At 36.2% G+C, this 13,923-nt stretch overlaps 2 protein-coding genes across 3 annotated transcripts in view; one reads left to right on the top strand and one right to left on the bottom strand.

The window, feature by feature from the left end:
- Positions 1-13,923, top strand: part of LOC119077833 — a 49,790-nt gene that overhangs the window by 30,927 nt on the left and 4,940 nt on the right. For both annotated transcript variants that reach the window (XM_037185148.1, XM_037185150.1), the window contains exons 2-3: positions 12,348-12,775; positions 13,055-13,876. In XM_037185148.1, coding sequence (XP_037041043.1) covers positions 12,445-12,775; positions 13,055-13,815 — 1,092 coding nt within the window. In that variant the 5' untranslated portion in view covers positions 12,348-12,444 and the 3' untranslated portion in view covers positions 13,816-13,876. The remainder of the gene's footprint in view (positions 1-12,347; positions 12,776-13,054; positions 13,877-13,923) is intronic.
- Positions 2,432-3,951, bottom strand: LOC119077836 (G-protein coupled receptor 52-like). Its single transcript, XM_037185153.1, has 4 exons — positions 3,719-3,951; positions 3,469-3,653; positions 3,141-3,390; positions 2,432-3,059 (listed from the first exon to the last, which is right to left on the bottom strand). Exons 2-4 carry the CDS (start codon positions 3,584-3,586, stop codon positions 2,489-2,491), a joined length of 939 nt encoding a protein of 312 aa, XP_037041048.1. The 5' UTR covers positions 3,587-3,653; positions 3,719-3,951; the 3' UTR covers positions 2,432-2,488.

Raw genomic sequence — 13,923 nt, 5'->3', positions numbered from 1 at the left:
ATATCCCTGTTTTAATTTTTTATTTTTGTTCTTCTCTCTCTTAAGCATCCATGGTAGAAAGATTTTTATAATTTGACCTGCAAAGATTGTTAGTACGTGCGTGAAAGATCCATTATATATATATCCATGCAGTATACATATACAATCTTATATACGGGTCATGCTAACGTTGTGGCTTTATTTCACCAGTTGTCTTTTCTTTTTATTATTTAAAAAATAGAAAAAATAAAAAATTACAACAATTTATAAGAATTTATTAGTTACATGGGCAATAGACATGGTTCCAACTACCTATTACAGGTAACAAAGTAATGATAATAATTTACGATATATTTAATAATATTATGATGGAAATATATCATTTGTTTGTTGTAAGCAGACCATTTTTTCCGTAATTTAATGATAAATCAAATTAGTAACAAACTAGTCAAATTTTTATTATTTTCATAATAAATAATAATAAGCGGTGATTTAGAGGACTTAGACGGAGATTTATATAAATAAGTTTAAGATTTTTTTTTTCTTTCCTCTCCACTTCAGCGCAATATTTACCAGATCGTACGCTTTAAATTTATTACAATATTTAACGATTTGTTACAGCTAACAACAATAACAGCACATACACACACAGCCATCGGTCTCAGAGAGTACTTAAATGATATTTAACATTTTATTGTAACATCGTACAAAATATCCAAGTTTGTTAATAAGAATTTCTTTGTGCTTGTACGTGGTAACCCGTAAGGCATATAAATGATTCCGTTTCTCCATGTGTAGGAGCTTAGTTCAAGAAGAAAAGTACGAAAAAAAAAATCAAATTAAAACTGGTTTTTCAGAATGTTTATATTTATACTCTTCAACTGGGAAGGAAAAATAAAATATTTCGAAAGATTCCATCAGTAACGGACAGATGTGAAACCTTTTGTGTACATTTGCCATTATTATTATAAAATGAAATAAATGTAAGAAAATTAGCATATTTATACCAGCCAATGCCAGCTATGTATAACCAGCACAAACCGAAATGTACGTATTCGCAAAAATAATCTCTAATTTGAATTTATACTGCGAAATATTTAGTCCTTCCATACGTCTCAAACCACTCCAAGTTCAATAACTTGTTTTTTTTTTTACCTTTTCGTTGGAGTTACATTTAACAACGTTTGGTAAAGGTATAAGTTCGCAAGTTCTTTGTATTACATAAAGTCGTATAGAGATTTCAGCTCGGATATGGAATGGAATATCCTCCAAAAATGAAGTCGGTGAATCTTATCTCCTTCGAATTTGTTTGTCCGTTTAGAATTTGTTGCACTGCAACATTGTTATTTTTCTGTATTTTATCAGAAGCTCTCAGACATAATAGTATCAACCACAGAATATATACAAGGGGGACCGAAATTGTCGTCATCATCATCATCATCGTCGTTCACTTAATGTAACGAGATTGCTTTGAAGGGAATATTTTAATCAAGTTTAAAATACATTTTATTGGAAATCGAACTTTCTGTGGAAACCCCACAAAAAAGAAAACAGTCGTAACACAAACCGGTAGCACTCAATGTTGTGTTGGCGCTTTGTGTTAGACGAGCACGGCTACGTATTCGATTATAAAAAAAAGTGTACTGAGATGTATGTCTATATGCTTTCACAACCGATTGCTTCTTCTCCATTAGACATTGAATGGCTTTTTCAAATGGATGCGTTTCGAAATAACCAGACGATCGTTTGTTGTGTCTCTAACGCCATTTAAGTCTTTCTTTTTGCAGATGGACGCTGTAGTCCAAAAGCATTGTAAAAATTCCTGATAGTACTAAAAGTGGGAGTACTAAAACTAAAACTTGATTGAAAACCATATATTACCAGCAGTTATTGACTATGAGGTTTTCAATTATGTCTTATTTTGAATACTTCAACCTTTAGTACTCTTAAAGATTTTCATGAGACTGTTGGATGACTACCGCGTCAATCTATGGAAGGAAAGATTCAAATAGATACAAGAAACGAACGGAATTGACTGTACCAATCAGTAAAAAATAGTTTATGAAAATTGTTACATCGTGTTTGACAGTTCTTAGAGCGAGCGTAACTCGACCTTCCTAGCTAATTTTATTAACCCTGTATAAAGGTATCAAATCTCGAAAAAAGTTCAGGAGGATCACACATTGACTTCTTGGAAGTTTGTAGTGTAACTGAGGGAGTCAGCGCCTGGAGCGAAGCGAGTGCAGCAAATGCGGTTTTTCATTATTTATCAATTACTTTCATTGAAGACCAAGACCACTTTAGGTTAAATCAACTCACCTTTCGATTCAAATTGTTTTCTTGAAAATTTTGTTGGATAATCTTGTATGTATCACATAATTTATGGAGACATCAAATCTGAACGTTAATTTATTTATCTTAAAATGTCTTCTAATTTTATATGAAGGACTTATTTAAGTAAACAATTCAATGACGAAACGAGAGAAAAAATAGGCAAAATTTGATGTATTCATTCAAGCGGATCTAAACCAATCGACACGTCTTGTGTTCGTTCCTCTGTCATGCAAAATGTGGGCAGACAAAATCCCCTCAATGCCGATCGAATCTGCGGAGACGTCGCCGAAATGATGAACACTTTCCAGAATGAATTCAATGCGCCCAGCCAAACAATGCTGAAGCTTAAAATTGGCGTGTCAACCTTGCCAAAACATAGTTCGAACATTCGCACAAAAATGAACGGACACCACGACACACAAAACATTGCAACCAACGCGAATGCCATTTTGTGACTGGGTTCAGCTAGATATTTAGCCGATGCCTGCACATGTACTCGGTCATGAATAGGTTCAACCGATAATCTTCGTTCGATGAAGAATATGTGCAGCAAACTGTGAATTATCAGAGGAATGCTGGGACCGAGAACTAGAATTGCAGCCGTTACACTGTAACCAGGCATTTGTTCCCAATCTAGTTTGCAGATAAATGCTCTGTCGTCAAAAATAGGCTCACGGTAGCTGAGTAATGGTGGACAACAGAGTAACGCTGATAATATCCATGTCAATGCCAGCCAACATTGGCACCTATTGGTACAAATTTAAGATTCCTTTTACACGTGATCATTGCATGCCTCAGACATATCATTTTTATCTGGAATCACTCACCTAGTTTTCGTTTGAATTTGTTGATAATGTAGAGGTCTGCTAATAGCAAGGTATCTATCGAACGATATCCACATCAATGTGTAAATGGTAACTGACCACAGTATAACTTCGAGATAACCCACAAAATTGCATGCCAGAGAGCCGTACTCCCATTTTCCTGTTATTGAGGGATACACCGACAGAGGAACTATGAATAAACCGCATAGCAGATCAGCTACAGCTAGTGATAACAAATAACAATGGGCGGCTTCTGTTGATTTGGAAATCATGACCACCGCTAGTGTTAGTATGCACCAATTTTTCAATTTCTTTTCTTCCTTCGTCTTACCTCGAAAATTACGAATTGCCACTATAATAAGCACATTCGAGATTACTATAGCTATGCCCGAGACAAGTATTATGGCGGTCTTAGTAAAGTCCACCAGTGTTGAGTTGGAGAGTTCCATGTCGTTAACTTTCTCAGTAGATAAGTATTGAAGTCTCCTCTTTTTGGGTTAAATTTCGTTTATACTTCTGTTAAATTGCTGAAGGGGATGAAGAAACGTTTGTGGCAAAGAAAACTGAAGGTCCTAACTTACCTTTAAAGATTCAATAAATTTCTGTCTTCATTCAGTCAGTCACTGTTGAACTTTGATAATTTTTTCGTTTATTTTTCCTAAGTATTGTTTATCGTAAAGTCGAAGTGTTTGATAGCCTCCGTTCGTAAGGGTGTTTCAGAATCCTCACCTCATAGCGTCACTTTTTAAATGTGAGAAGAAGCGGCGATATTCTAATGGTGATTGCATTTAGTAACTCATTTTAAAACACTCTTGTACTTCTACGGAAATAGCTATTTTCATGATATGGCCCAAATACCAATTTTGCACAAAATAATGTGATTATTTCTCACGAGGCTCTCTCATGCAACCCAGTGAATTTCTCAGTTCCAATAGTGGGCAAGAGGATAACAGTGTAATTTGTAATTTTCAAATTAACACTTCTATGAATGTATACCATGAGCCTCCGTTTAGTTTAAGCAAATCCATTTTCCAAATAATTATTTCAACGATACCAAAGAAATTTTTTGCGCTTCAGCCAATGCTGAACCAACCACAAGAAATGTAAATGGCAACTCTCTTCTCTCTTGCCCACTATTTTCGTCATCCCTCTTCGGCGAAACTTTTGAAAAATTTTCAGGCGCGACATTTTTCAAAGATTAAGCCCCTATGAGGTAAGAATTCTCGCACACGCTGCGTGGTGTCAGGAGGTGGAGGATAGCAAAATACTTCAATATTCTGCACAGCCCTGCTATTGAGTACTACTTAAGAGTAACGTTTGTAGAAGTTGATAACACCAAAGCTGCTGAATTTAAACTGAAACGGTTCGCACCGGTGTTAAATTAAGTCTATTGAAATTTACATATACTATCAGGCTCATGTCAGAGAAGGTTATCATACAAATAAGCTGTTATCCCGAGCGAATTTCAAATATATTTTCTGAGAAATACATTCAACTAAAGTAGATTGTACAAAATCATTAAGAAGACGAACACAACCGCAAATGTTACAGTGAGATCTTGATGTAGTTTTCGGTCATGCTGAAAAAGTTCACGTCTTGCTTCGCAATAAAGCCAAATCGGGACCATTAAGCGCACATCACGAAGTTTCTGTAAGCGATGACAGTTAAGATCGAGTCATTGAATGGATCAAATTGTATTTAAGGAACAGAACGTCGATGGCGGTGGTTTTCTTAGAAATCCGCTGGAGTACAGCCCGATATTTCTCGATATTTCGTTTCGTACATTGGCCAATGGCCAAATGTAAGACCATTCCAGTCGACAGTAATTCGGTGAGCTAAAAACGGGAAGAGGGATGGATTTCAGAAGAGTGAGAAAGACCTAAAAGTAATTCGAAAAAGAGTTAAGAGTGAGAAATTTTTGATGACTCCAGAGACAGTAAAATTCGTCATTGTCGAGAAATAGCATCGAGAATCTACTCGATCGGCCAATAAGGAATGTTACCCCTAACTAATAGAGAACGTTAGCTAAACGGCCGCTAACGCTAATTTCCAACGCTAAATCCCCCGCTAACGCTAAAATCAACGGTAATGCCCAGTCAATAAATGGTATCATTGTAAATGCATACACATGGACGACACAATTTCGGTGTGTCTCGGTGTCGGTGTGTTTCTCGGTGTAACACATATATTGGCGAGTTATGATTCACTTCAGGTTATACCAGGGCCTATTTTAAGGAAATTAAATTTCCAAAAATTCTCCAATTTTTCCATCACTTTTCGTCATTTTATCTAAGAGCACAACAGATTGTATCGTAAATGTTGTTTTTACTGCCTTTTTAGTTGTTTTTCATGTCTTTAAGCTTAACTGATTACTTTGGAATGACATCTTTCAGAAAACCAAATTTAGAAATTTTAAGAATTTTTGTGAAATTTGTGAAATTTTGGAAATTTTTGGAAATTAAATTCCTTAAAGTAGGCCCTGGGTTATACTCTTCAATGAGTATATAGAAGAGAAACGGGCAAGACAAGTAACAACCACACCGAGTCGTCCCTGATGAGTTCCCCAATGTGTTTGTCTTCACTTTACATTTCACTGGAATTGTAAAGATGAACTGCGAAGTTTTTGAATTTAGCGGAACAAAACGGTGTCTCTGGGTACTCTAGGGATAAACGAGACTCGGACGACTTTTTGTTTTTGTTTAATTCGCTCTTGCGTTTTTACGCGGATTTGACTGTACTTGGACTTAGAATATGGAATATGTCGTGGTTTTTATTGTTCGGTTTAGCTCGGTTGAAGTCTTGAATATGGTAAAAAACTGACACTGAGACTGTGAGTGAACGGTGGATCAATGGACGAGATTTCTTTTCTTACACAGATAATCCGTATACCCTCTAAACCCCTGTGCGTCTTTCTTAATACGACAGGTAAGAAATTCCATTCTCATTCCGAGATGTATCAGATCAGAGCATTGTTTTAACTGTATTTCTATATACAGATGTGGTATTGGGTTCAGGAATGTATTAAGAGGTAGAAAAGACGAGAAGAAGACGATTGCTTCATGGATCGGCGAGTTATGATTCACTTCAGGTTATACTCTTCAATGAGTATATAGAAGAGAAACGGGCAAGACAGGTTTAGTCCCAAACACACCGAGTCCCAAACACACCTGAAATAATTTTGTGATTATTACTCCCCCAATGTGATCGGATTAACATTTTATCAATGGAATTAGTAGATCTGACTTGTAGGAAGCCAGCGGTATTAAGCTGGAAACGTTTTTTATTCTCTTTTTAATGTTACAAATAGTATCCTCCACACGACGAACATGCAGTTGGAAAATGTGATTCGTAACACGTTTTATTGCAATCAAAAGTGAATAAAACTTTTCCAGCTTAATACCACTGGCTTCCTACAAGTCAGATCTACGCATTGATAAAATATTGATCCGATCACATTGTGGAAGTAATAATCACAAAATTAATTTCATGTGTTTCAATTGCAGGTTAACCACGTGTTTGTTGTGTAGTTGAGGATGTTTGTCGTCGAACAGCACATTGTAAAGTTTATAGATTTTTTCCAGCACAGTGTCGCTGCCTTCCTGCAAATTAGATCTACGGATTGCAGTAATAAAATATTGATCCGGATGACCTTTTAAAATAATAAATGAAAATAAATCGAAAATTGCGTCGTCCATGTGTATGCATTCACAATGGTGCCATTTATTGACAGGGCATTACCGTTGATTTTAGCGTTAGCTGGGGATTTAGCGTTGGAAATTAGCGTTAGCGGCCGTTTAGCTAACGTTCTCTATTGCTTTTGCTTGGAACCTCGTAAGTACAATGCTTTACGTGATTAGGCAATGTAAATGAAAATGAAACATGCCGTAACACGTAAACACATTTACGCACAAAATCTGTATTAAATCACATCGAAATCACCAAAATTATTTCAATTTTCACAACCGACACTAAATTTTTGTGTTGGTGATTTGACGTTTCAAAAACAAGACTAATGTTACGATTAACGACTTTAACGACGATTTTCTTCGTTAAACCATATTCGACTAAATTCAAGGTGGATGTGATTTGAGTGTGAAATTGAGTGGGAAATACTTTTTTTTTAGATTTTCTTTTTGTAAAATCTTTTCATTTTGGCAATATTTTGGAAATGCCCAATGTACCAGTTTCTTATTTTTCGTGTTTCCGCTGATCTTCGACAAAAAATCGCGAAAAAATTCGATTAGTCCCTTCCTTATTATTAAATCGATGAAATATTTAAAAAATTCATAATGTACGACAATGCCAACCACGTTAAGCCGTATTTGCCGTTGCATTGAACTAAAAATGCTTGTAACCTGCTGATGGTCGATTAACAGACCAATTGTATTCTGACCAGAAATATGGAGCACCTGCCATACATACAATTGGTACAGCTATTGGGTCGATAATTTCAAGAACGTTGACGCTCGCATTGTCAAACTTCAAATGGCGCTTACAATTTCTGTTATATAAGTACGAATTTAAAGATAATATTCCTTCGTTCATGTTCATGTTGAAGGTTTTCCGAAACCTGAACCCAGTCTAATTAAATTTGTTATTTTGCATTTTAGCAGAACTTATAAATAAACTTTCTTCGCCGCTTTCATAAACTTCTTAACGTTACTGGTGTAGCATATAACCCAGGTCTAACTAATCCCCTGAAACTGTGATCGAATTCTTCTTTCTTTCGTTTTTTTTTTCTCTTCGTCCATTATCTGCACACAGTGTATGGATGTGAACCGAAAGTAAAAACTTTATGAAACAAAATCATTAGCCTTGATTAAAATTATGTGAAAGAAAAGCTGAACTGAAAAAAAAATCGAATTTGAAATGAAAAACCCAAACTCCCCGTCGCGTTATATTCAAATTTACTAATTGTGAACCGAAATAAATTGGAAGGCAATTGAAAACAATAAAACAAAGAGCAGACTTCATCTTTTCCCCGTACGAATTATGTTGTTGTGAGTTCGTTTATTATTGCTGTGCAGCACGTATCCAATACAACAATATGCATGGAGTTATAAATTGCCGCCTAATACTGTCAAGTATGGCAGCTATTTTTTTTTCGTTCTCTTCTTCGCTTTTTTGCATTAAAAAACATTTTAAACATAATAGAACCATGATGCCTGCTATATTATTTACATTTATTTGTATGTTCAATGTACAGCAAGAAGAGTTGTTGTAAAGATGGTTGGTTAAGTATACACAAGGCATTCATGTAATATGTTACCCAATGCATTGTGTGAATGTATTTTCTTTCTTTCTTTCGTTTTTGTACAACATAAAAAGCAGTGCGACAATAAAAACATGTTGGCTCTGTTGGAAATTGAACAGTCTTTATGTTCCATTGCACCGCGTTCTGAAAAACATGTCTATGAAATTGACAATGCATTTTTGTAAATAAAAACTAAGGGTTAAAGGGAAAAATTTTTCTAAAAAGAATTCTGATTGGTTACATGATGTTGATTTTCTTTTGATATATATTTTCAGAAGGGCGGTATCGGTGCAGCCTTAGCAAGCTTAATATTAATTTGATATGTCTGCATCGTCTGAATGGAATGTTTAAGAATTCGAGGACTATAAATTTCCTTTTTTTCGATACATTTTCGTAGACAACGATGTTGACTAAGTGTTCTTTTGAATGGATTGTGTGATCGCTTGCGCGAATAATAGTAAAATGAGTGTCTGTCTGGGATCTTTCATAAATTACGTAACGCTTTTTCAGTGCTGTCATCAAATTAAAAATTTTAATTACTCGAGAAATGTGAGCTCTGTAAAGTTAAGACTATGTTCTACAACCCAACTATAACCAATAATTGGGGGGAATAACGTAGTTTTAACTTCACAGAGCGCATATTTCTTGAGAAATTAAAATTTTATTTTGATGACAGCACTAAAAAGCGTTACGTAATTTATGAGTGATCCCTCAAGTGATGTATGTTTTCTGGCTTTTTCGTGCTACATTATTTTTAATGGAAAATCCGAGAAAAATTTCAAAAACCCGTCATTTTCTGCAGGGCATGAAAACAGATTTTAATCAGAGCATATACCAACGCCACATAAAAGCATAGTTCAGACTTATTGAATTTTTTATTTCATTGTAAGCTCACTCACGTTTATCTATTTATTTAATGCAAAAAGGTTAAATATTGGCATAACTGGTGCGCTCATCATGACTGTATGCCTGTACAAATATCGGTTGACCTCAGTAGATTTAGTTTTGAGTCTATAACCAACGCACTTCAAGCATGAGTGGTACTTTAAATCTTAGCGTAATTATACCTAGAGAGAAAATTTGTACATATACGTTGTCTGGGAAGTTTCATAGCAGAGGATGACGGAGCTGATACCGACGTCCAAAGCCGAATACGAAAAGCGCGCCAACCATTCATTTCTCTCAACAACATTTGGAACTCGTCACAACTAACTAGGAAGTTTTTCAAATCAAATTGCCTCTCAGTGCTGCTGTACGGTTGCGAAACTTGGAAAATGACATCGTCAATCGAAAACAAAATCCAAGTCTTCGTCAATCGATGTCTCAGACGGATACTAAAGAATTTCAAACGCCGAGTTGTGGAACCTCACCAAATGCGAAGAAATGAAGCCAATGATCAAACGTCGAAAGTGGAATTGGATCGGCCACACGATAAGGCTAAGGCGACCTGTTGGAGATAATGCGCGAGCTGCGCTAGACTGGAATCCACAGGGAACCCGTAAGAGAGGAAAACCAAAAACCACGTGGACACGAACAGTCGTCAATGAAGCGAGAGAAGCTGAGAAGGAGTGGATGGATGGAAGTCAAAGCACTCGCACCAAACCGAATACGATGGCGACATTTTGTGGACGCTCTATGTTCCCACGCGGAGTAGGATCCCGATGATGTTGACATATACGTTGACTCTTGTGATAGGGCAATTTGCCCTGCAAACACATACTAATAAACATTTCGCATTTCATGTTGGGACCACATATTCTACGTAATTTCGTTTGAAATTTCCTCTCTAGGTATAATTATGTTAAGCTTTAAATAGAGTACTGAAACGGGAATACACTGTCCAAAAACAAATTTTCACACGGTAAAAAAATCTCGAAACATTTTTCATACAAAATAGTACTCTATTTGACAGCTGTCACTCGCATCGCATTTTTGCTTGAAGTGCGTTGGTATAACTTTAAAACCATTTGTTTGTAAATGGAATCAGGTCAGAAGTTTCATGAAGCGCCCAAGTTCACAGTATGGCCAGTGCGAACTTGCTTAATTCGTAATACGTAAAATCATTAAAGCCAACAATGCTTAATAAAATCACTGCTCTCACTGATAAAGTACGATCTCAGAACTCTAGTAATAGCAGATTACATTGGATGCGGCGGCTGAAGTCGTTCATTACATGAGGGATTTGTGATAAAAGCGGAGCTACTACACTAATCCAAATAACAGTGTCCCAACGGAGTTGCTTAATAAAGCACAAAGCTTACAAATCAAACAGAAAATCGTAGGCTCTGCATTGATTTTTCGTCTAAACTTTGAAGGGCACCATCCACTTTTTATTGAGACTTTCATAAATGCCCACATCTCAATTATCTCGTGGTTAAAAAATTATTTCAATGATGAGTCATTTTGTGAAATTAAGCAGAATGAAAAAAACAAACCCATAACTCCATCTCCGGTATCATCATTAAATTAAGTTTTTCCCAACTACAAAACGTGTTTTGTATATTTCATTTTTAATTTTCAAAACTCATCATTCATTCCACAGTATTTGGAAGAAAACAAATAAAAAATGTTTTTTAACACTAGATGACAGTTTCATGGTATCACTTAAATTCTCATTAAGAGAAACGGCAATGAAAACTATAATAAATTATAGCAGAAAGTTGGATTGCCTCTGTTGCTTTAATTGATGGTGAAACTTAAAAATAATAAAAATGAGAAGGAAAAAAAAATGAGGAAAAAAAATTCTTACGAAAAAAAAGAAAAGAAATTTAAAGTTAAGAATATGAAATATTACGTAACAAAAGGTGGCAATAAAACATTATAAATGACTGCAATAAAGAATCGACAGGGTGGTCGTTGAAGGCTTTTATTTACATTTATGAAAAGAAAAGTCAGTAAATTAATTTTTGGGTAAATACTGAATAATTTTTGGGCACACTGGCTACAACTAAAGCCGAATTTATTGTGGAATGTTAAATTTCTATTGCCGTTCTCTATTCACCAGATCGATTCTTTCTTTCCATTGATGAATGGAATTCCATTCACATTTTAATTGAATGTAATTTGATAAATGCTTAGCTCTCAAATAGACATTCATTGATAATGTAAATTAATATATTTTTTATGTTAAGTAGATGTTTATTGGTGATGTGTCGCATGACTTATATTGAAATTTAAAATTTTCGGATACCATCCTTTGAAGTGTAGATATTTAATACGAATGATAATGAGAACACCCACACACCTATCAGGTTTTTTAGAACACACGTTTGAGGGTTACAAACATTTCCCATCGTTTATTGCTAATGGTTTCTATATTTATTACTAATAGGGTACATCAATTTTCCACCTTTTTTTTAGTCGTGACTGAAGCTGAATTCAAAAGTTCACTTATTCCACGAGTTTTTTTTTTTAATCCACACGACGTGAATAACTTTATTTTCTCCACTCAAATGCAGTGAGAAGAAGGCGTTTTGTTGACGCTCTATCTGATGACAGTTCAATGATGAAAAAAAATGATGGGTTTGTTTCGTGGATTCACGCTTAAGATTTAAGATTAGATTAGAGAGAATCTTGTCTTTCCCTTTGCTTTGGCTGCAAACTTTTGCTCTTTTTAGGTATTTCCTTTTTTCTCCCCTTGGTAAACAAATAACAATTTTATGCGTGCGGTGTGATCAATCTTATTTTTTCACAATGCAGGCGAGAACATCGTAATAACATAGTTCCTTCCGCCGAAACTTCGGAAGTCTTTGCCGTGAAATACGTTCCCACATAAATCGTATAATTCACTTATCCATGCATATATGAAGAACGTTGTATTCACCTCAGGTTGAAATAGGAAATTCCAACTCGAGCGAAATTGTAAAAATTTTCTATTTTGTTTCTAGTAGTATCTCCTAGCTCTCTAACGTCTACTCCAGTTTCTGTTTACTGAAAATATCATCTCTTTTTTCCAGGTATCCAAAATTGATTATGGACACACCACATCAACAAACTGCTAGAGCGAAACAACTGCAAAAAATCAAACCACATTAGCAATTTGCCGACGATACTATGTGCGCGAACAGTTGCCGTTACTATTATGGTTCATCGTCACCATCATTTCCAAATTTAAGTCCACCACGCGATATGCCGCAGCCACATAAAACGGTCAGCCGAAAAATTCAGCAATTCTCCGAAGATCCCGACAGTATCGAATTTTGTCTTGACGATGAGCCCACTGTGTCGGCAAGATACTTTAAGAATGGCCATTGTCGCCATAAAACATACGATCCACAGGTGAGATGGTCACGAAATAATATTGCTGTGACGATGGAACGTTTTCAGCCCATCACTTCGCCGTCATCAACATCCGAGACTTCGTCATACACTAGTCATCAAGATTGTAAGTTTAGCACAAATTTCTAAAGATTTTTTCTTTGTCAAAATTTAAGCTCGGAACATGTTAATTTCATGGAATCCTCAGGTTTCAGTTCAGGTTTGACTTAATTACCGAATTCAGGTATCAGATCAATTCAGGTCAAGTCATTCAACAATTTCAGGTCAAACCAGTTTCAGGTTTATTGTTTAGGCAATTTCAGGTTGACCTGATCTGTTCCGAGCTTTAGTCAAAACGGGACATATGCAATGCGTTCTCAAAATTGTCTTGTACGTAACATTACAGATTCGTATGCATACTATGAGCCGGGAGCTATTATGTGCCATTCAAACATACCAACCCCAGAGGAAGTAGCTGGTCCGTCAAACGTCTTGCCGCCTCCAAATTCAATGCGTGCTTTATTGATAAAAACCAAAGAGAAACCCAATAAATCACAGTCGACAAGTCGATCGTACGCAACGCATGAGAACATTTACGAAGATGTTTCCGACGAAAAACATCGACGCTTAGCTTCGTCTGCACAATCGCTTAACGAACGGGGTTGCAGCAAAAAAGAATTTCAACACATTCTCAACAACCACTACCGCGTTTTGGAAGAATTGAATTTGTCGGTCGAAGAATTATTAATGTCATCGTCACCGCCCAAAGATCCAGCACTACCGCCGATTGTAAGTCGAGCCTCACAGCCGTGTGTCACGACATTGAGCACCGAAATGCTATCACTAGACCTCAAAGACGATACGCGCTCTCCGGTCAGTGAATTGGTTGTTGGCGAGGACAGTGGTTTCAGCGGTAGCAGCAGCGGGGCCAGCTACATTGGTAGTCTGCGAAATTATAAAACGGCTATAACACGGTCACTGCGTCGATCGTCGGCTCCAAATTGTTCCAGTGGTAGCGGTACGATTTATGGAAGCTGTCGAACTGCCAAATTCCCAAACGAATCACGAATCGGCTCATTTTATGGGACCAGCCAAACAAAGGATAATAAAAGTCTGGATTCGTCGCAGAAAAGCTTGAAATTTTCGATATGGAACAAACGCATTTGAGAGAAGAAGCTGTTCGGTTACACCGAGCTCAAACATTGTCGGTTACATCAAACGTTTTAAGGTGAGTTGATTATATGCCAGCTGAATTTATAGACCATTTTGTGCAAC

Source organism: Bradysia coprophila, unplaced genomic scaffold, assembly GCF_014529535.1.
Source record: "Bradysia coprophila strain Holo2 unplaced genomic scaffold, BU_Bcop_v1 contig_24, whole genome shotgun sequence".
Lineage (NCBI taxonomy): Eukaryota > Metazoa > Arthropoda > Insecta > Diptera > Sciaridae > Bradysia > Bradysia coprophila.
Note: the sequence above shows the minus strand (reverse complement) of the source record. Positions and strands in the feature narration are given on the sequence as shown.